Source organism: Oncorhynchus mykiss, chromosome 8 (genome assembly GCF_057628025.1).
Source record: "Oncorhynchus mykiss isolate SJ-2025 chromosome 8, ASM5762802v1, whole genome shotgun sequence".
Lineage (NCBI taxonomy): Eukaryota > Metazoa > Chordata > Actinopteri > Salmoniformes > Salmonidae > Oncorhynchus > Oncorhynchus mykiss.
The window spans coordinates 17377622-17400634 of NC_143029.1; the positions used below are offsets into that span (position 1 = coordinate 17377622).

A 23013-nucleotide genomic window follows, 5' to 3' on the forward strand; every position below is an offset into this window, starting at 1 on the left:
ATAAGAAAAGGCACATTTCATGAAGAGTATCTGCCATGTCTAACCTTACCTAATCCAATACAGCATATGATCGTGGTGTCGAGTAGCATCACTGATTTAGCCTGGCAAACAATCCATTATTACTATAGAAAGATAAAGATAAACCTCAAAAAACTGTAAAGTCACATTTGCTCCATAGCAGGCTGCAGGTCCCATAATTGTTGGCCTTAGAGCCGGAGGATGTGGGCAGCTAATCCATAAGCAGCTGTAGAGGTTCTCTCTCCATCCTAGCTTCTTTTAAACCATCTGTGGATTAAACATTTGTTTGTTTACTGGCGACTCATTATTCAAATGGGACAGATTGCGTGCGGCTAACTGCTGTGCCATGATGACAGAGCCATGTGTTAATGAATACGATTGCCCTGTAGACACATTGTCAGTCTCTCTGTGTCTGATATACAGTCTGGTTGGGGACACTGATATACAGTCTGGTTGGCTTCAGTTGGCAACACTTATATACAGTCTGGTTGGCTTCAGTTGGGACACTGATATACAGTCTGGTTGGCTTCAGTTGGGACACTGATATACAGTCTGGTTGGCTTCAGTTGGGGATACTGACATACAGTCTGGTTAGCTTCAGTTGGGGTCACTGATATTCTGTCTGGTTGGCTTCAGTTGGGACACTGATATACAGTCTGGTTGGCTTCAGTTGGGGGCACTGATATTCTGTCTGGTTGGCTTCACCTGCTGTATCTCTCTTCAGTTGCTGTGCCCCTCTCTTCTGTGTGTGTGTTTGAGAGTGTGTGTTCTGTGTCCGCAGTACGGCAGAAGTCCCCTGCACCTGGCTTCCTACAAGGGCCACATCGAGGTTCTGCGCATTCTGCTGAAGGCCGGCTGCGATCTTGACATCCAGGACGACGTAAGACTGTCTGTTTACATGCTGCCTTTCATTTGCTCTTTCCATGTTTCCAGCTTGCACTGCAGTCATGACTGTGAAAAGGAATGTGTGTGTGGACCATTGCTTTGTGTTCTCTGTCGTTGCATTAGTGTCGCTCAGAATCTTCCCAAATGAACATCACACCCATATTACACCATGTAATATTTATACCAATATTACACCATGTAATATTTATACATTCACGCAAACAAACTCCAGAATGTTTAACTTAGACATTTAAATGTGTGCGAGGTCACCTTTTAAACACTCAAATGACACAATTGTATGAAGGTTTTGAGTCTGGTTGCTGGTCTGTTTGGTTGCAGTGTGGTTTCTCCTGCGTGCGGACACCTTTTCTATTTCTCTAAGACTGTCACAGTAGTATTGTAATGACCTCCAGTGACCTAGAGTGGGATTATTTGGACTGCCATGTTGAGGGATACAGCAGCCCTCTACGGGGCTCACCCCCTGGGGGGAGGTCGTCCCCCCTAGCCCTTCCCAGTCCCACACCCACAGATAACGGCCCAAACCTCTGGCGCTCCCAAATTCTCTCCATCTGGTCAATGAGCTCCCGATCCCGAATGGGCCGCAGCGTGTCCCCAGCCACCAATGGGGTGAGTGGCCCCGAGAAGGAGGAGGGGAGAGAGAGATGGCAGTGGAGGAAAGCTGCTGGGACTGGGCCTGGGAGATCAGGGAGAGTGAAGAAGGAGGTTAGAGAAAAGCTCTTCAGCACGCCTCTTAGTTATCTTGCTTGGAATGACCAAACTAAACCCCACATCCTCCTCCGGTCACAGGAAGCAGCGCTTCTTTTTGATTTCTCTCTTCCACCCTTCTCATGATATGTCAAACCTGGCCTGCTAAACATCACTCTGTTGAGCTGCTGTGAGAAGGGTTCTCTATGTTTGCAGGAATTCCATTTATGGTAGAACATAAATGAGAGCTGGGCTGAACTGAGTGCTTTTGCCTGCTGCTTCTGTGGTTGTGTTCACTGCTTTGTATGGAGGATGCCCACTGTAGTATACTGTGATAGTATGAAGGCTTATCTGATGTCATACTGCAGTGTTGGATGATTGTTGTAACATCATTGTTATTCCTTGTGTTAATAACAACCTGACACTTTGTTGGATGGATGATGTACTCATTGTGAGAGAGCCTACTAAAACGTTGAGCCATCATATTGAAGTCAGAAGGAATTAACTACTGCCTTTTGATATTGTATTCATCATTGACCTCTGAACTAATTGTTGATGTGTGGATGGGAAAATAACCCCCTAACTGAGCTCTGTGTGTGTGTGCGTGTGTGCGTGTGTGTGTGTATGCAGGGTGAGCAGACAGCCTTACATCGGGCAGCCGTGGTGGGAAACAGTGACGTTATCTCTGCCCTCATCCAGGAAGGGTGTGCTCTGGACAGACAGGACAAGGTACATATCACACACACACAACAGAGCTCACACAGGGCTGAAAGCAGAGCCCCAATGCACTCACTCAATGGCGTAGAGGGATTTTAAACCCCAACAAACTGTCAGACAGCACTAACGCTATTTGACAATCTGTAGAGAAAATACTGCCTGTAATTGGCTTAACCCTCATTCATTCCCTGAGAAGGAAATACGATGCGTACCAAATGGCACCCTATTCCCTATGGGCCATGGTTAAAATAGTGCACTAAAAAGGGAATAGGGTGCCATTTGGGATGCAGTACCAGCCCCGTGGAAGTCCATGCGGATAGAAAGAGTGTATATTGTTACAGAGGTAACAGCCACTCTCCAGTTGCCACACCTGGTAGAGCAAAAGAAAAGCCACACTGACCCTCTAAAGGAAACCAGACCCTGTAGGCCTCAACACATAACCTCCTACTTATCCTGCTATGTCAGCTATTTTGACTGAATGAAAACCAATAACAGGGTTGTCTAGTATGATAATCCAGAGGTCAGGTGGTAGATGTGTAAAGCTCTTGACTGTGTTCGTTATTGCAGGACGGTAACACTGCTCTGCATGAGGTCTCGTGGCACGGCTTCAGCCAGTCTGTCAAACTGCTGGTTAAGGCCGGAGCCAACGTTCACGCAAAAAACAAGGTAAGTCTACTGCAAATACTGTAGATGTGATTGGTTATGAAACAGGCAGTGTTCCAGTAGGTCCTCCAGCAGACTATTATATGACTGGAGAGCTTTTAGTGTTCAATAGGGCACACCAGGTAGCCTAGTGGTTAGAGCGTTGAGCCAGTAACCAAAAGGTTGCTGGATTGAATCCCCGAGCTGACAAGGTAAAAATCTGTCGTTCTTCCCCTGAACAGTTAACTGCCCCTGAACAGCAGTTAACCCACTGTTCTCCGGTAGGCCGTCATTGTAAATAAGACTTGCCTAGTTAAATAAAATAATAATGTCTGGAATGGAGTGAATGGAATGGTATCAAATACATGGAAACCGGAATGGCATGGAAACCATGTGTTTGATGCCATTCCATTTGTTCTATTCTGGCCATCAACCTCCTGTGAATACAGCTGCAAATGGAAATATGTTCCAAAACGTTATCTTACTATTAAACACAACCCCTGGTGTCTGTCTGTCTTTCTGTCCATGTAGGCAGGGAACACAGCCCTCCACCTTGCTTGTCAGAATGGCCACGCTCAGAGCTCCAAGGTCCTGCTGCTGGGTGGGTCCAGGCCTGACAGCAAGAACCATGTAAGTCCTCTTCCTCTATGGTTGGCTAGTCTACGGGGCGGCGTTTGTAACCTGCTGTATTTTGTGTGAAAGATTAATTTCGTGGCACAAAATGTTGCTAGTTACCCCACAGTACTCTTCCCATGGTATATCTGAACCACTGCGTAGGAAATCCATGCTGACACCGAAGCCTTTCTACAGTTAACTACCACCGCAGAGCAGTTTGCATGCTTAAGTAGTCACTTAATTATGAAACTACGTATGTCTCTGTGCTCTACTCTGCACTTCAAACCTAATCTCCCCTCATGGGTGAACTGCTCTCAGTCAACAAGAACAGAAGAAGTCGCTCTCAGTGTCGTTCATTTGTCCTCGAGTCACTTCCCTGTCCCATTAAAAACGCTCCTGTCTTTGATTGCTTTCCCTACATCTGCGTGAATGGAAACTCGAGCTGTGTGTGGTGGTGGTCTCTCTTCATTGTGTTCCAGGTAGGTGACACGTGTCTGCATGTAGCGGCCCGCTACAACCATGTGTCCATGCTCCGCATCCTCCTGGGAGCATTCTGCTCCGTGGCAGAGAAGAACCAGGTTAGTCTGAGCATGTGACTGACACAACTTTCACACAGAGGCCTTTACCTTGTTTTTGGGACATTTGAAGGGGTTCTGTATCCAGCTCGAGACCCTGCTGTGACACTCTCTGCTTTCTGAGAATGTCTTTTAAAATGTCTTTATCATTTTTTGGTAAAATGCTATTGTGATGCATGTACAACTACTATGTGAATGTACTTTAGTAGCTTTTATTCTTTTAATGTAAAATATAATTGTCGTGTGAATCATATCTCTGTCAAAGGTCCTTCCCTTGATTTATCCTAACTTAGTCTTAGCATTGTGCAGTAAACCTACTGGATATTGTAAATATATGTCTGTATTTAGGTTTTAATAGCACAGAGCAGGGACCGTATAACATTGTTCTGTATTTGTTTGTTGATGCATAAAAATCCAACGGAACATTGAGTATGCTAAGTCTCTCTCTCTCTCTCCCCCTCTCTCTCTTTTCTGGGCAAGGCTGGGGACACACCACTGCATGTTGCAGCTGCGCTGAATCATAAGAAAACAGTGCGGCTTCTGCTGGAGGCAGGAACAGACAGCAGCATCCGCAACAACGTGAGTAAAGTGCCTCCGGGGCCCGGCCCTACTGTATTCACTATGCTCTGGAGCAGTCATGCACTTCTAAAGGCCCTCTTCATCTTGACTAATGTCACCACTCTCGAGCCAGTGGTGTAGTTTTTCACTCAGTTAAAGCCACACAGACTTTGATGAGTAATAGTATACTGTTCAAGAAACGTTTTGGCATACTGACAACTGAAATAGCTACTTGGAAATACATTTGTATATTCGTCCTCAACTCAGTGCCATAAACAGTTGAATCATTCATCCCTAAGTAGGTCTGCGTCCCAAATGACAGCCTATTCTCTATATCCCTCAAACTCACCTCTGGACCTCCAAGCCAGTTTCACTGCATTTTTTCATTGTTCCCATCTAGTCAGGGACGTATTTAGGCCTGTGACACCAGGTGTGTGCAATTAATTATCAGGTAGAACAGAAAACCAGCAAGCTCCAGGCCTCATAGGGAAAGAGTTGAATACCCCTGCTTTATATAGTGCACTACTTTTGACCAGAGCCCTGGTCAAAAGTAGTGCACTATAAAGGGAAAAGAGTTCCATTTGGGACACAGACTAGGTATTGATTGACCTCTGGTCTGTGTGTGTGCAGGCAGGCCAGACTGCACTGGACCAGGCCAGAGAACACAACAACCCAGACGTAGCCCTTCTCCTGACCAAAGCGCCTCAGGTGAGTACAGGTTCACCTAGTCTGACAAGCAGGGGCAGCCAAGCAGTGTTTATCACCACCTCACACGCCTGCCTTATCTCGCTATATATTTATATAGAAACACTCATGCTGCCAACTGTGTTTGGACTTGAGTTACGATACTTCAGGTGTTTATCTGACTTCATTCCTGTGGGTTGGCAGTAAAGGTGTTCCTGCATCAAGTGCAAGTATGGGCAGAGTCCTTGGGAGACGACCATAGATACCAACCATCACTGATTTATCAATTAACTACTTACTCATTCAACCATCACTGATTAACAATAACTACTTACTGATTCAACCATCACTGATTAACAATAACTACTTACTGATTCAACCATCACTGATTAACAATAACTACTTACTGATTCAACCATCACTGATTAACAATAACTACTTACTGATTCAACCATCACTGATTAACAATAACTACTTACTGATTCAACCATCACTGATTAACAATATCTACTTACTGATTCAACCATCACTGATTTGATCATTTGAAAGGGGGTGCGTGCTGGTGGCAGGGAAGTCAGAAGCAGGAGATCGAACTTGGTATAAACGGAGCAGTTTAATAAGTGCTCAAAAACCCCGGAAACCAAAATATACAAAATAATATAAGTGGGTACAAGTGCTGTGAGTGGGTACAAGTACAAAACCCGTCGCACACCAGAACATATCTTGCACATTGCTTACTAACAAACAATCACCAACAAGGACATGAGGGGGAACAGAGGGTTAAATACACAACATGTAATTGATGGCATTGGAACCAGGTGTGATACAAGACAAGACAAAACCAAAGGAAAATGAAAAGAGGATCAGCGATGGCTAGAAAGTCGGTGACTTCGAATGCCGCCCGAACAAGGAGAGGGACTAACTTCGGCGGAAGCCGTGACATCATTTGAATTTGATCCATTGTAATTAGCTAGGATAGTCGTAAAACTGACTATCCTACCGATCCTTGACCTCGGCGATGTAATTTACAAAATAGCCCCCAACACTCTACTCAGAAAACTGTGCCATCTGTTTTGTCACCAAAGCCCCATATAATAACCACCACTGCGACCTGTATGCTCTTGTTGGCTGGCCCACACTACATATTCATCGCCAAACCCACTGGCTCCAGGTCATCTATAAGTCTTTGCTAGGTAAAGCCCCGCCTTATCTCAGCTCACTGGTCACCATAGCAACACCCACCCGTAGCACGCGCTCCAGCAGGTATATTTCACTGGTCATCCCCAAAGCCAACACTTCCTTTGGCCGCCTTTCCTTCCAGTTCTCTGCTGCCAATGACTGGAACGAATTGTAAAAATCACTGAAGCTGGAGTTTTATATCTCCCTCTCTAACTTTAAGCATCAGCTGTCAGAGCAGCTTACCAATCACTGTACCTGAACACAGCCAACCATATTATTACTTACCCTCTTGCTCTTTTGCACCCTACTTGCACATCATCATCTGCACATCTATCACTCCAGTGTTAATGGCCTATTTATTGCCTACCTCACCACTCTTCTACATTTGCACACAATGTACATAGCTTTTTCTATTGTGCTATTGACTGTACGTTTGTTTATGTGTAACTGTGTTGCTGTTTTTGTCGCACTGCTTTGCTTTATCTTGACCAGGTCGCAGTTGTGAATGAGAATTTGTTCTCAACTGGCCTACCTGGTTAACCTGTCTAGGACTGGCGGAACCCCCCCGCAACAGCCAGTGAAAGTGCAGGGCGCCAAATTCAAAACAACAAAAATCTCATAATTAAGCATACAAGTATTTTACACCATTTTAAAGATCAAATTCTCGTTAATCCAGCCAGTGTCTGATTTCATAAAGTATTTACACCACCAAGCCACAGAAAAACACAGCCATTTTTCCAGCCAAAGAGAGGAGTCACAAAAAGCAGAAATTGAGATAAATTAATCACTAACCTTTGATGATCTTCATCAGATGATACTCATAGGACTTCATGTTACACAATACATGTATGTTTTGTTTGATAAAGTTCATATTTATATGTTCTAAAACATGCGGTGATTGTGCATCAATTTACAGAAATACTAATAATAAACATTGATTTAAATATTCACTTACCTTTGATGATCTTCATCAGAATGCACTCCCAGGAATCCCAGTTCCACCATGAATGTTTGATTTGTTCGATAATGTCCATCAGTTATGTCCAAATATATTCTTTTGTTATGGCGTTTGGTAAACAAATCCAAAAGCGCGTTCAGGTCGCGAAGAACGTCGGACGAAAAGTTCAAAAAGTTCTGTTACAGCCCGTAGAAACATGCCAAACTAAGTATGGAATAAATCTTTAGGATATTTTTAACATAAAACTTCCTTAATGTTACAACCGGACAATTCCTTTGTCTGTACAAATGAAGTGGAAAGTAGCTACCTTTCACGTGAGCGCGCTGCCAGACCACTCACTCAAAGAGCCCTCATGAGCCCCTCCTTTAGAGTAGAATCCTCAAAACAGATTTTGACATCTAGTGGAAGCCTTGGGAAGTGAAACATAACTAATATCACCCTGTATCTTCAATGGGGGCTGAGTTGAAAAACTACAAACCTCAGATTTCCAACTTCCTGGTTGGATTTTTTCTCAGGTTTTTGCCTGCCATATGAGTTCTGTTATACTCACAGACATCATTCAAACAGTTTTAAAAACTTCAGAGTGTTTTCTATCCAATACTAATAATAATATGCATATATTAACATCTGGGACAGAGTAGGAGGCAGTTCACTCTGGGCACGCTATTCATCCAAAAGTGAAAATGCTGCCCCCTATCCCAAAAAGGTTAAATAAAGGTTAAATAAAAAAATATAAGCTAAAGTCAATTAAATTCAGGACTGCGAACCAATCAGTAAACTTGAAGCCTCAGTAAATAATACACTGGCCTTTAGTTCGTAACCTGTTCTCCCTCTGTATGTTCAGGTCCAGAGGTTTACCCGAGGCAGGAGTGTGAGGAAGAGGAGGGACAAGCTGAAGGCTGATCGCCGAGCACAGTCTGTCCCCAGGGATGACATGCTGCCCAGGAAGGTACAGTTACAGTACAGCTCCTCATCTTACTCCTACTGTCTCTGTGTGTGTCAGAATATGATAACATAGATGCTCAGATGTTCGCCTGAAAGACACATTTTCTGTCGTTTCTTACAGGACAGCGCATCTGCTGCTGACGACACTCCTAGCAGCGACCGCGTCGCCTGCAAACATGAGGTGATTGAGGCGAGCAAGAGCACAGACAGGGAGCTCAGAGAGAAGGTTAGCTATTACCGTAACCTTGTAACGACACATGAGAAGGTCAGCTATTAGTGTAACCTTCTAACAACAACACATGAGGTCAGCTATTACCGTAACCTTCTATCAACAACACATGAGAAGGTCCGCTATTTCCTTATTCTTCTAACAACAAAACATGTTTACCCAGGTGAAATATGTCATTAATATTAAACACGTGGAACATGTGATGAGCTGTGCTGTCGTGCCATTGCAGCCATCGCTCTCAGAACCCCTCCGTCGTAGAGAGAACAAACATGGAGAGAAGAGGCGGGGCAAACTGCGAGGCTCCTCCCCCCAGCCCCCACTCCCCCCACACAACTACAAGGCCTATCAGCTGTACACTCTGTACCGAGGCAAGGATGGCAAGGTCATGCAGGTAGATAGAAAAAGTACATGTTCACTGTCTCTACAATGACTTATTTTGTTTGAACATTTTCATGTGATGCTATGATTTATTACGCTTACCAAATTCACTTTTAATGTAGCTTTAAAGCACTGTGAATGGAGCTACTATCATATATTTTCTGTAATGTTGAAACCTTGTAAGAGGCTTTGCTACTATATTCTGCTATTTAGAAACATATATTTCAGTCTGAGTATGGCCCTGCGACAGGGGGTTTACTCACTCCAAACAGCCAACCCGACTGCTCAGAGGCATCTGCATAGTCCTAATGCACACTGTTGCCTTGTTTTGTATCACATTCCAATTATAAAACTGGGGGGACTTTCACCCGTCCCCAGTGAAAGTTGGCCCCTGGGTTTACTTGTACATCATGCTTCAAAAACATGTTTAGTTCTGTTAGTCTCCACTGTCAAGTGGCTCAGTGCTCATGGTTATTGTCTGTGTCCCAGGCCCCTATCAACGGCTGTCGCTGTGAGCCTCTGATCAACAAGCTGGAGAACCAGCTGGAGGCCACCAAGGAGGAGATGAAGACGGAGATCCACACGGTGCAGGACCTGATGAACAACAAGATGGGACAGCTGGACCGCAAGAACAAACATCAGGTACGGACTAGACCAGGGTGGTGTTCATTAGGGAAGGCGACGTAAAATGTTTTGCACCAAAAAGCTAAAAGGAATATTTCTTATTGAACCAGTCCAGATAGATCAGTCCCAGTTTCAGTCCATTACCTACCGTTTGGTGCCTAATGAACACTACCTACACAACTCCAGTCTCTCAAGTCACAGCAGTGCTGGTGGATGTGGGGCGGGAAATCCATGCATGTATAATTTGTGCTGATTTTGCATAGCCTATTAATGAAATTAAGTGTAATGTTGCTAAAGTCAAAAACAGCTCTGAGCTTTTGACACAACCGGCGTCTTGCATTAATCATGACAGCTCTGTCAGGTTCAGGCATTTAACTCTGGTTTGAGATTGTGTGGTTCTAGATCCGTGCTCTGGATAAGATGACAGTAGAGAGGGTGTCAGCGGAGAGGACGGAGTGCCAACACAGGATCAACCAGAGAGCCATGCAGGAAAGACAGGAGGGGGAAAAGAGACAGGTAATATGAGCAGCAGTGTCAACTCACACAACACAGCAGGAGAAGGTGGTCTATGCCATATCACTTTTTCATTCGAGGTTTAGCTCAGACGTTTCAACAATGCATTTACACTTACGATGAATACTATTGTACGCTAATGTTTCCTCTGTCATTAAACCCCTTCATGCCTTGGCCTGCCCTTCAAGCAGGCATCAGTGGTGAACGAGCTGAAGAACTGGTGCATGGCCAAGCTCCAGAACATCGAGGTGCGCTTAGCAGGAGACCCCTGCAACACCAAGCTGCGCCGGTCCTCGTCCATGTCTGAGGGCCTGTGTGAGGTGGACCCTGGGGGCCTCACCGTGCTGCCTGCTGGGGGACCTGGGGACAGCGCCCAGTGTCTCGCCCCCCACATCACTGACGTCACCGAGGGAGACCGCAACACCGCCGCCACAGAGGACCCCTCAGCCAACCACTGCTTTGCTGTTCAGGTGGACAGCTCTCCAGGTACAGTTCGAACAGAACTCTGTGAAATAGCCAGCGCTCTGAATTACTATGCTTATGCACATGCACGATTGCACATACACAAAGAGTGGGAATTAATTTCAAGCAGACACAGGCTTGTGTAAGCGTTACGTAATCTAAGTTTATTACGTGTATTATTCTTAGGTCATACCGTCTTTTTCTTTTTAATTAAATAAAGATTGAATGTGGCCCAAATATAACATTTTCACAGAAATTGAAAAATTATTGTTGCCTATGGGAGGCTAATTAAAATATCATCCTTAACTATCAGATTGCATTTGAAGATTGGCAATCTCACTGGAACTAATTTGAATAATCATAAATTATTTGTGTGCCATGCTCTAAGGTTGACTTTTTAATTCTAATTCATTCAATAATTGCTTCTTGGAAATCTTCCAGACAATGATAAACATCCCAAGCAAGCGGAGATCTCCTCCCCAACTACTGCCAAGTTCCTGTCACAGTCTCCCCAAGTAGTGCGACCCAAGGAGCGCTTGCTAGGTGCTACTGAACACCGGAGGCCGTATCAGGAACTGCAGGACGTGGCGCTGCTGGAGTTGGGACCGAGCAGCAGGAGCAGCAGAAGCAACAACAACCGGGCCAGCAGTCTGTCCCCAGCGACAGAGCGCCACCGCAGCAGCAGACAGGACAAGGACCGCAACAGGGAAAGAGACTGGGAGCGGGGCAGGGACAAGGGCAAGCACCACAAGAGGCACTCCCAGGGCAGGACTAAGGCCAAGGGGGCCACGGTGGGGCAGGCCGAGGGGACTCAGACTCTGGAGGTGTTTGAGGAAAGAGCCGTGGAGAGAGACGGGGGGGAGAGCTCCTTTGCCCAGGAAAGGGAGAACATGCACGCCCTGGAGGTGACACAGTACTTCTTTGAGGCGGTGTCGACCCAGATGGAACACTGGTATGAGAGGAAGATCCAGGAGGCCAGGTGGCAGGCGGACCAGAGGGCCCAGGCAGACAGGGCTGCCCTGCTGGAGAGGATCACCTACCTGGAGGACGAGCTACGCATGCTCAGGACTAACAGGCACGACGACAGCTAACACAGACATACCACTACAGAGTTTAAAGCAGTGGAGGCTGCTGAGGGGAGGACGGACGGCTCATAATAATGGCTGGAATAGAGCGAATGGAATGGTATACTAATTCCACTCCATTACCACAAGCCCATCCTCCCCAATTAAGGTGCCAATAACCTCCTGTGGTTTAGAGTTACACCTTCTGAACGGCAAAAACCTTCTGAGGTCATTACAGATGGCAACCTGGATCTAGTGGACCCACTAGTAGACTTGACCATAAATTGGCCATACATTTGTCATTGACCATGCACATTCTCTACTGAATGTCATACTTATATCTAATAATGTCATGCAACAGTAGAAAAGAATCCATTTGTAATGGTAACTTATAAATGAGAAATGTTATGGCATGCCAGACAATTCAGTATAATGTCGTCTTGTTAATCATGTGTTTTGTTGTATACACCTGGGCAGCTCCTGTGTGTTGTGCTTTGTAAAACCCCCAGTAAATGTACTGCTGGTTACAATGGATCTGTCACAGTGCCATAATTGAACTGGAACACCTACACATACTGGCATATTGATAGCTTGTCCTCAACATGCCAATACTCCAGTGCTTTTTATCCTGTGACGCGAAAGCCTGTTATGAGAATGATTCTGGGGGTTTGTGGAAAATGTGGGTCATTTTTAGTAACATTGTAAAAAACAAAATTAAATGAGAGAGTAGAGGAAAACGAGAGCAGACAGCTTCAGGAATAGTTTTGAGTTAGCCAGGATGCCTAACATATCAGTAGAATAAACTACTGCAAGCTTTCATATGTGACTTACAAGGGCAACAGAGCTCACAAGAATACAGCCAAACTGAAAAATGTCTTAACTGAAGAGAAGTTGTGCTTTCATAACTTTAGTACTCATCCACTTCTGCTCCAGCCCACTATTTCTTTGATGGTAAAAACTCCATAACACCCTAATGTTTATCCTCAGCACTAAAATGAGTTACTGTTAGGAAGACCATGTTGGCATGATGAAAAGTCAAATAGACTACTGTAAATGTGTTACCGTGCTCATAGGTGACACTTGTTCTGTTCATGTGAGGTCGTTGTACATTGATGTCTCTGCTGATATGAACATACATTCTGTCAGATGATGTCAAGTGTATTTTGTAAAAAACTAAAGAGAAACTACAAAAATGGCACGTCTGTTTTATATTCAAGAGGTAGACGCTAAGAGCTACCCAAGAGCAGCCCAACATGAGCCCTGGAATACTAGTTATAACCAATAAATAAATCCTTACCTATGGTGTTATTTCACATTATTGCAAATGGCATATCATACATGATTCTCACAGCTTTGTTCAAAAGTGAACTAGACTCAGCGATCTGGGAAAGTGTCACCACTGCTAGACATGGACATTTTACTAGCAACCGAACTGATAGGGGACTCCCAATGACACATCTCATATGGTTGTGCTCACGCCAAACAACATTCTGTATCAGACACAAGCAGTGTCAGGGATTCAACGAGAAGAAAGTAGAGGAGCTGGTACAGCTAAGATTTCTTCCATGGCAAGTGTGACAAGGTCCTGACTCCTATATGGCTTTCATGCTGCACATACACAGTCCATTTGAGGTATCTAACTCTGGCAGTGTCCTAATAATGGACACTGACAGAGTTATACCTTAGCTACATTTGAGGCAGAATAGCAAAGTTGCTGGCATTCACCTCCAGCATGAATGGGTGGATTACCTCAGTCCCACAGTTCCAGACAGGTTTTAGTCTATTTTGAATTGACGCAGCAATGCTAATGGCTCTATGTAGGCCTAAGACCTAACGAAAAATGTCATCCTTATTTCTTAATGTTAGCCAATGCAAGGGATGACTGCAGCTCATCGTGGTGCATGTTTGCCTGTGTGATCATCATTCAGATGGCGTCCTAGGGATATGGAGAGACAATGGTTAGAAAAGGGATACAACATAAAATATGAAACAATTTCAGACATTGGCTTTGCCATATCTCACCTGATTTGTGGCATTTTTATTTATCTTGAACTCATCACTCGCCCAATATCTTAAGTCTTTTCGGTCTCTTTCGTCTGGCACTTGCCTTATGGTCCGCATCATGTTTCTGTACAGGCCCAACACGTTCTGTCTCTAAAAACTGTGGAAAGAGAATAAGCACTCAAACACAAGTTACAGTAGAGGTAGCCGTGCGGCTAGAGCAGTGGAAGCAAACAAGCAATCTTGCTAGAAAGTTAACTGGCTATCTGGCTAATTTATAAACAGTCATATGGAATTAGCAAATTAGCAGAGCAATATGCTGAGGAAAACAATAAGTACCTAACTGTAATAGATTTCCATTCAAATGTGCAAAAATAGGTTTTTCTCAAGCACAAAGCACAAATTTTGTTAGGACTCTCTGAGAGTGGTCTGAGTGGGGAGAGGAAAACCGATAACTAGCTGTTATCAGGAAATAACACTGATCACTGCTTCAATGTTAAAGGTCCCGAATAGTCATTCTGAATCCCATGTAAAATAGCCTTTTGAGTGACTAAACTACAGTGCCTTGCGAAAGTATTCGGCCCCCTTGAACTTTGCGACCTTTTTCCACATTTCAGGCTTCAAACATAAAGATATAAAACTGTATTTTTTTGTGAAGAATCAACAACAGGTGGGACACAATCATGAAGTGGAACAACATTTATTGGATATTTCAAACTTTTTTAACAAATCAAAAACTGAAAAATTGGGCGTGCAAAATTATTCAGCCCCTTTACTTTCAGTGCAGCAAACTCTCTCCAGAAGTTCAGTGAGGATCTCTGAATGATCCAATGTTGACCTAAATGACTAATGATGATAAATACAATCCACCTGTGTATAATCAAGTCTCCGTATAAATGCACCTGCACTGTGATAGTCTCAGAGGTCCGTCAAAAGCGCAGAGAGCATCATGAAGAACAAGGAACACACCAGGCAGGTCCGAGATACTGTTGTGAAGAAGTTTAAAGCCGGATTTGGATACAAAAAGATTTCCCAAGCTTTAAACATCCCAAGGAGCACTGTGCAAGCGATAATATTGAAATGGAAGGAGTATCAGACCACTGCAAATCTACCAAGACCTGGCCGTCCCTCTAAACTTTCAGCTCATACAAGGAGAAGACTGATCAGAGATGCAGCCAAGAGGCCCATGATCACTCTGGATGAACTGCAGAGATCTACAGCTGAGGTGGGAGACTCTGTCCATAGGACAACAATCAGTCGTATATTGCACAAATCTGGCCTTTTTCCAAGAGTGGCAAGAAGAAAGCCATTTCTTAAAGATATCCATAAAAAGTGTTGTTTAAAGTTTGCCACAAGCCACCTGGGAGACACACCAAACATGTGGAAGAAGGTGCTCTGGTCAGATGAAACCAAAATTGAACTTTTTGGCAACAATGCAAAACGTTATGTTTGGCATAAAAGCAACACAGCTGAACACACCATCCCCACTGTCAAACATGGTGGTGGCAGCATCATGGTTTGGGCCTGCTTTTCTTCAGCAGGGACAGGGAAGATGGTTAAAATTGATGGGAAGATGGATGGAGCCAAATACAGGACCATTCTGGAAGAAAACCTGATGGAGTCTAATGGAGAATAATTTGGCACGCCCAATTTTTCAGTTTTTGATTTGTTAAAAAAGTTTGAAATATCCAATAAATGTCGTTCCACTTCATGATTGTGTCCCACTTGTTGTTGATTCTTCACAAAAAAATACAGTTTTATATCTTTATGTTTGAAGCCTGAAATGTGGCAAAAGGTCGCAAAGTTCAAGGGGGCCGAATACTTTCGCAAGGCACTGTATCTCCCATAATATTTTTGGGGGATAGAAATGCTATTATAATTTTTTCTCTCATGGCTAACAGGAAGTTTGAAAAGACAGGCGTGGGCGCGGAGCTTATATTCATGAGCTCGCATTGATTGACAGCTATTTGAAACTCCTATGTTAAGAAACTTGGATGCGGTGAGCAGTGTTGCAGTAAAATCTTCTCAAGAAAACTTGGTGATACACAAAGCAACTCAAACGACATTGAAATTGCATCAATGATGTCAATGTTTTGGTCTCTCTCCCGTTTTCCATGTCTCTTTTGATCTGGTTCACAGCAGCATTGACGGATGTGTTGACTAGCTAACACCAGACACAGATGAAGACCTAGCTAGCCAGTAACTAGCTAACACCAGACACAGATGAAGACCTAGCTAGCCAGTAACTAGCTAACACCAGACACAGATGAAGACCTAGTTAGCCAGTAACTAGCTAACACCAGACACAGATGAAGACCTAGCTAGCCAGTAACTAGCGAACACCAGACACAGATGAAGACCTAGTTAGCCAGTAACTAGCTAACACCAGACACAGATGAAGACCTAGTTAGCCAGTAACTAGCTAACACCAGACACAGATGAAGACCTAGCTAGCCAGTAACTAGCGAACACCAGACACAGATGAAAGGGGAAACATAAGTATAATATAAGTATAATAAGTATCTTTGCCATAGATGAATAGTGTAAACTTTGTATTATTATATATTTTTAATATTTGCTGACAAACACCCTACAATCAACATTTTGCACCAGTATAGTAGCTATCTAGCTAGCCCTACTGAACAAAAATATAAACGCAACATGTAAAGTTTTGGTCTCATTTTTCATGAGCCGAAATAAAAGATTCAAGAAATTTTCCATCAGCACAAAATGCTTATTTCTCTCAAATGTTTTGCACAAATTTGTTTACATCCCTGTTAGTGAGAATTTCTCCTTTGCTAAAATAATCCCTCCACCTGACAGGTGTAGCATATAAAGAAGCTGATTAAACAGCATGATCATTACACAGGTGCACCTTGAGCTGGGGACAATAAAAGGCCACTCTAAAATGTGTAGTTTTGTCACACAACACAATGCCACAGATGTCTTAAGTTTTGAGGGAACGTGCAATTGGCATGCTGACTACAGCAATGTCCAACAGAGCTGTTGCCATAGAATTGAATGTACATTTCTCTAACATAAGCCGCCTCCAACATCATTTAAGAGAATTTGGCAGTACATCCAACCAGTCTCACAACTGCAAACCACGTGTAACCACGCCAGCCCAGGACCTCTTCTTCACCTGTGGGATCGTCTGAGGAGCAGTGCTGAGGAGTATTTCTGTCCGTAATACAGCCCTTTTGTGGGGAAAAACTAATTCAGATTGGCTGGGCCTTAATCATGTGAAATCCATAGATTAGGGCCTAATGAATTAATTTCAATTGACTGATTTCCTTATATGAACTGTAACTCAGTAAAATCTTTGAAATTGTTGCATACTGCGTTTATATTTTGGTTCAGTGTATATATAAACCATGCCCCACTGCAAACACAACATTGCCTTCTCCAATGCAGGTTACAAGACAGTACTTATTTAAATTAGGTAAAATAATATCACATTACCATTGGGGAATTAAATTGAGTTAGGGTGATGCCTTAATAATCCAGATGTATCCAAGTGTTTGACATCGAGCAGGGACCAATAACTTTTTGATAAAACGTTATGTAAAAGCAACAGGCATTTTTCATTCTTTGATCTGGGATATAAACCAAATATCATCCAATTTCATGAAAAACATGATTTTGACTGATCATGACCTTTAATGTTAGCTAGCTAGCTCATGCTGCCATGGCTATTTCCCAAGGCAAGCATGATGTCAGAGAACATTACCTCGTTGGCACTACACTAACCCCATGGTTTACTGTTCATGTTACCAACATATATTTGTATTACCTGTTTTAATGTAAGTGCTGCCACGGGTAACCTTGAGCTAGCCATGCGGACAGTAGCAAACATGGTTATAGAGGCAGCTCTACAGCTGATCCACTGTTTTGGCTGGTCCATCTTGGTTCAACATCGATGATTAACAAGATCAATGTCACCCTCTTGTGGGGTGGAGTACTTATTGAAAATCCAAATCTCTTTAGGGGCCATAAAATAATTATACTGTAGACTACTACCATACATGATAAAACATGTGCTCAAAACAGTTTAAAAAGTTTATTAACCCTAACATCATAGAATGTATCATGTCATTTGTGATTGATAGGTGGTATGAACAACTACCATGAATATCATTTGTTTGCTTAGTTATTTCCACATTACAAAACACCTTGGCGATAAACATTTCAATGCACAATCAACCACTGTTTTCCTAATGTCACAGCAATGGTATTTTCTAATGATGTGTCAGTGAATGAACCTTATCTACAGTACAGTCGAGGTGCAAAACAGATGTAGTTGTGATGTCGCTTAGGCTGCATTTAGACAGGTAGCACAACTTCCAAATTGGTATTTTGACCAATCACATCACATCTTTTGACAGATATTTTTCAGAGCCGATCTGATTGGTCAAAAGATCAGAATTTGGCTACCTGTCTAAACATAGCCTAAGACCAGAGAAATGGAACCAATTGGAGCATTTATCAAAATTGTCATTAGCAGTCCTTGAGCTTCAAAGTGCACAAGAACCACATTTTCCAAAAACATTGACTAAAATAGAAAGAGAGAAAACGAGAGGGAAGCTTTATAATAACACCACATTATTTTGGGCAGAATGATCATTTCCAAGTAAACAATGGATGCATTTTCTAAAGCACATAGTATAAAGTGAGATGCAGAAACATTATTTTGTCAAGGCACAATTTTGCGATTACTTTTTTAAATGGATCAAGCCCATATCAGCATGCTTTTCTTTTGCCATGATATAATTAAGGGGGTGCTTTTTTTCCTTGTTATTTTTTATTTTACAAACAGTGCATTAACATCACAACAGTCAGCTCTATACATGGTCATTTGATGTGTTTACATGAAAGCAGAATGTCTTGATGAGCATGTTAGACTGAAAACATCCATACAACATGAAGGGGGTTATAGTACACAGGGAAAAGAGGTATCTTGTTCACACGGAAGGGAATCACATTTTGTTTCTTTTCAAACATTTTTTATAGACGTGCAAGATAAAGGAATGCTAATTACATTACGAAAGAACTTCCAGAACTCCCCTGGCCTGATGACAAGGACTAAACAGCGGAGGTTGCTATCAAACTCTACAGTCTACTAAAATTAGAGTAAAAATAAGAAAAAAAGGCACATATACAGTGGCAAGTCCGTCTTCCTTTGTGAGTCCTGTTTTGAGTCTGTGTGTTGTCGAGAGGCTAGCAGCAGAGTGGCGTTGTGCGGTTGGTTGCTGCCCTCTCAGATGGTTTCTTCTCATTGGCCTACTGGTCGGTTGCCGTGACGAGTTCAAACCACTGCCTCAGTGCGTCGCTCAGGGTCTCTGGCAGGGCGTTGACGTCCCTCAAGATCACGTAGAAGGGGAAGGGGAACTCCTCCATGTAGGAGCGGATCTCAGGCATCTCTCCTGGACCTTTGAAGATGGGTACCTTGATGTCCAGAATGGAGTCCTGTAGAAAAATGACAGGAAATGTCAAAAGGAATATTGTGGAATAGTTCCAGGATATTTCAATATGAATATCATATCTCAGTGATTTGACCATTCACATAAACACATGCAACTTCTATTGGACTGTATCATGTAAATGACAGTAAAACCTTGCATTTACTATCCACAATCCTTGCTACATAACATGGATTCCATCTAAATCAACTAAGTCCTTTACCCTGGAGTTGGGGTTCTCAAGCACCACGAAGATGACAAAGATGTTAGCGCTGCGAGCCGCCTGCACGGCAGCCATCACCCTGTCCTTCCCCTCCAGGAAGAGCCCCCTGCCGTCCGACACGATGAGCAGCAGCTGGGCCGTCTCTGTTGAGGGGAGGGGGGGGAAGAGAGTGAGAGGGAGGGAAAAAAAGAGCACAGGATGAGGGGGAGGCGGTCAGTTTACACTGGCACCACAATGGCCCTGGGTGTCTGCTTACTGGTTCTAGTCCTCTGGGCCGCAGAGGGAGAGCAGTGAGAGCCCTGATACCAGCTCTGCACTGTGATCCTCAGAGCGGCTCCACAGAGGACATGTTAGCTTCACCAGGGGCACTGTAGCAGGAACAATACTCTGCCTTGACTAACAGTACTGGGGCTCTGCTCCCTACCAACACACTGCTCCACTCAGGGCTTGTTTGTTGGACATCAGATACTATCGGGGCATGGACCCCAAAGCATCAGAGGATGATGTAATCAGCTGACATTCTTGCATATGTCTCAACCCATTACTGTAAGGAATAGTGGGATCTAGGGGACTAGGGGAAGCCATTCTCGCTTATAGTAATCATACTAAACCTTCCACCCAGTAGAGTACCTGTGTTCATGGATCCAAGGCTGTGCTGCTTGGCTGCTACAAACATGTTGGCTGAGGTCTCCAGGAACTAAAGGATATTAGAGCACAATGTGGGAGTCAGTCTCAGAAGAAAATAAATCTGTCTCAAAGAATATTTTGGGGAGAGATCTGTGGAACAATATCACAGTAAAGAACAGGCCTGAAAGTGGTTCAAATCATCAAAATGAAAAAGAGTGTAAAAATGAAGGAAGAAGGAAAGGGACTCCCACCTGGGCTATCCTGGTCTTTTTCTGCTGGAACTGACAGAGCCTCAGTATCCTAGCACCTGACTGATCGTTGAACGGTTGTTGGAACGGGTGGAGAAGCTGCACTGTCTCTCCAAAGCTGAGGGGACAACCAAAACAATCCACACATCATGTTGTTATCTCACTGTCAGGGGAAGAGAAACACCTGGACATCCATATTAATGTATTTTCAGTGACTGCTCCTCTCACCTGCACACAGACACCTGCCCAACCTCCAGGAGAGTGAGAGCGTTGACGATCACAGACAGGGATTCAAAGGCCAGCTGTGAGGCACAGGAGACAGAGGTGAGATAGTGTTTTTCCCCATGTGGCACCCTATTCCCTATGCGCTACTTTTGACCAGAGACTTTTGAGCCCTGGCCTAAACTAGTGCACTCTAAAGAGAATAGCGTGCCGTTTAGAATTCACACACAGTTCCTGCAGCACTGATTGCAAGGTTGTCTCCACTCATCCCTCTGTGAAGCGACCTACCTGTTTTGAGTGGTTGTCCACCATGCTGGAGGAGTCGTCCACGGCCAGACAGATCTGATACTCTCTCTTGCTGGGCTTGGTTCTCCTCAGCCAGATCTTGTCTTTACGGAACTGACTGGCGATGTAGGGGATCACCTTCCGCATGTTCAGACGCTTTCCTGTGCGGAAGTCTCCTCTGTGACAGAGAGAAAACAGAATAAAGAGATGAGCTACTATTTGTTGTGAAATTAAAAAGGATCTTCCAAATGAAAAAATAAATGCATTTATAGGAAAGGTTACAAAACCCTGTTCCTGCTCTGGTCTGCGTTTTGTCTGATGGCTGACCAGAGGCCAGGCTCCATGAATGATCTTCTAGGGGTTGCGGTAGGTACTCACTTGAGCTTGGCCGCCTGCGTGGGCTCTAGGATGAGGCGGAGCTGCTCACACAGCTGCTGGGATAGGGCCGAGGTCAACGTTTGGTACTGGTGCCACATGGCTGCCGCTGCACTCTCCTATAGGGCAAGATATTAGCAGGAGCAACACACAGAGATCTGAACTTCTGAAGGTAGGTCATGGGAATAACGCATGACAGGGTAAATAGTATCCGGTAATATTTATGTATTAGCTGTTGGTACCTCCTCCTGGTCTCCAGGGGCCTGTTTCATCCAGGCCTCCAGCTGCAGCTCCATCTCCCTCCTCAGCTCCTCTGGGTCGCGGACTGGGTTCTGGACAGACACACACATTCAGCTAATCTTATACAGTGCTCCAGTACTATAGCCCTATGCAGATCTCTGATCAGATCTCTGGTACCTGCAGTGTGTCCATTAGCAGCTCTGGAACAGTGTGGATGGTAGACTCTGTGCTCCTCTCTGGGCGCTCCTCGTCACTGTGACCCTGTGTGTCCTTTGGCCTCTCCTCATTTTCCTCATGCTGCCTCAGCGCCTCCTGGTCTCCACTGTCCAGACCTGATGGGGGAAATTACACAGTAAGACAAACAACAGGCAAACAAACAAGCACCCACACAGGTGTAGACAGTGAGAGGAGATGGATAGGGCACCTTTCTGTGACGCTCTGGTCGAGTCCAGCTGCTCTGGCTTCAACTCCTGGGCTTCAACAGCCCGCAGGTCCTCCTCCTGCTCCTCTGTATCCATTGCAATGTCGTCGTCCTCTTGGTCCTCATCTTGTGGGGCTCTGTCTGGTTTCTGCTGGTCTGCACTGGCAACATCTGTCAACAGCAGAGGCAAGCGGCTCAGTGAAAGGGCTCTTATAAGAGCTTAGAAGCAAAGGCTTCTTATCTTGGACTATCATCTTCTTAGGGGGGTGAACTGGTATGGCATATCTGCTCTGTGGTGTGATTGGTGCCTGACCGTATGTCTGTGCGTCGTAGGCCGTCTCTCCCTGTTTGATATGCTCGTACAGGTCTGACTCCTGCTGGGCCAGAGTCTGTTTGTTCTCCAACGTCTTCTCCGTAGTGCTTTCCACCGTGCGTAGACGCTTGTTGATTCGCTCGTTGTAGTCGCCCGTCGAACGCTCGTTGTCAGCCTGCCCCGGCTTCCTTTTGAAGCTCTGGAACAGCCAGGTCAGCATAAGAACAAATTTAGAAATATATAGCTCATCTTAAAAAACACAAAACAGAATTTGATTACTGTTTAAAATGTTTCAGATTCACTAGAAAACATTAACTCAAAAACACACTGTAGAGATTTGTAGACCAGACATACCTGTGTCTTGCTCTGGCTCGCTTTCTGAGAGGACATCCTTGCCATGAGTTTGGACTCATGTCCCTCCGACTGGCTGGCATCAGCCGCTCCACTACCATGTTCCTGGACAACACAAGAGGGTCAATGTGTGCCAGCCAAATAACAAATTTACCTCGGCTGTAAATGGGTGTGTTTCTACCTCTTTAGCTTGGTCTCTCTCGGATGCATCCCCTGCCAGCTCCACAGCGGTCTCACTCTGGACGTTCTCTTCTCCTGTCTGACCGTCTGTGTTGTGCTCCTTCCTCTCTGTCGATTCTGGCTGCTCCTCATCATTACCCTCCTCTTCGTCCTCCTGTGGGCAATGAAGAAAAAAGGCTTTGAACACTCAACTAGCAAAGCATTCTGTTCTAGGTACATCTGGGGCCACAAGGTGCTTAAAGCATTAAACACGCTGATAATCTCACTGCTGATAATCTCACTTTTCACAGTGGGAGGCAGTTCCTTCTATTGCTAGA

At 44.3% G+C, this 23013-nt stretch overlaps 2 protein-coding genes and 1 long non-coding RNA gene across 25 annotated transcripts in view; 1 reads left to right on the plus strand and 2 right to left on the minus strand.

Annotated features, from left to right (window-relative positions):
- The window catches only part of LOC110529502 (ankyrin repeat domain-containing protein 6), a 32218-nt gene extending 19167 nt beyond the window's left edge, over positions 1-13051 (plus strand). For 2 of the 21 annotated variants that reach the window (XM_090242711.1, XM_090242710.1), the window contains exons 2-16: positions 800-898; positions 1317-1626; positions 2239-2337; positions 2893-2991; positions 3499-3597; positions 4062-4160; positions 4638-4736; positions 5346-5423; positions 8381-8485; positions 8603-8707; positions 8940-9101; positions 9578-9730; positions 10115-10228; positions 10417-10711; positions 11129-13051. In XM_090242711.1, the coding sequence (XP_090098837.1) occupies positions 1480-1626; positions 2239-2337; positions 2893-2991; positions 3499-3597; positions 4062-4160; positions 4638-4736; positions 5346-5423; positions 8381-8485; positions 8603-8707; positions 8940-9101; positions 9578-9730; positions 10115-10228; positions 10417-10711; positions 11129-11778 (2304 nt within the window). In that variant the 5' untranslated portion in view covers positions 800-898; positions 1317-1479 and the 3' untranslated portion in view covers positions 11779-13051. Of the gene's footprint in view, positions 1-799; positions 899-1242; positions 1627-2238; positions 2338-2892; positions 2992-3498; positions 3598-4061; positions 4161-4637; positions 4737-5345; positions 5424-8380; positions 8486-8602; positions 8708-8939; positions 9102-9577; positions 9731-10099; positions 10229-10413; positions 10712-11128 lie in introns of those variants that run through there. The other 19 variants (XM_021611742.3, XM_090242700.1, XM_090242717.1 and 16 more) reach the window with 14 other exon arrangements.
- Positions 12945-17686, minus strand: LOC110529503 (uncharacterized). The gene is made up of 3 exons (XR_002474399.3): positions 17546-17686; positions 13774-13912; positions 12945-13687 (listed from the first exon to the last, which is right to left on the minus strand). It is a non-coding gene; the product is annotated as an uncharacterized LOC110529503 (long non-coding RNA).
- Positions 17687-18534: 848 nt separating this feature from the next.
- Positions 18535-23013, minus strand: part of LOC110529504 (midasin) — a 61787-nt gene continuing 57308 nt past the window's right edge. For all 3 annotated transcript variants that reach the window (XM_036984899.2, XM_036984898.2, XM_090242697.1), the window contains exons 89-101: positions 22698-22850; positions 22520-22621; positions 22166-22364; positions 21856-22023; positions 21609-21763; positions 21434-21523; positions 21195-21310; positions 20820-20994; positions 20538-20611; positions 20313-20427; positions 20065-20131; positions 19435-19577; positions 18535-19218 (exon numbers count right to left, since the gene is read on the minus strand). In XM_036984899.2, the coding sequence (XP_036840794.2) occupies positions 19033-19218; positions 19435-19577; positions 20065-20131; positions 20313-20427; positions 20538-20611; positions 20820-20994; positions 21195-21310; positions 21434-21523; positions 21609-21763; positions 21856-22023; positions 22166-22364; positions 22520-22621; positions 22698-22850 (1743 nt within the window). In that variant the 3' untranslated portion in view covers positions 18535-19032. The remainder of the gene's footprint in view (positions 19219-19434; positions 19578-20064; positions 20132-20312; positions 20428-20537; positions 20612-20819; positions 20995-21194; positions 21311-21433; positions 21524-21608; positions 21764-21855; positions 22024-22165; positions 22365-22519; positions 22622-22697; positions 22851-23013) is intronic.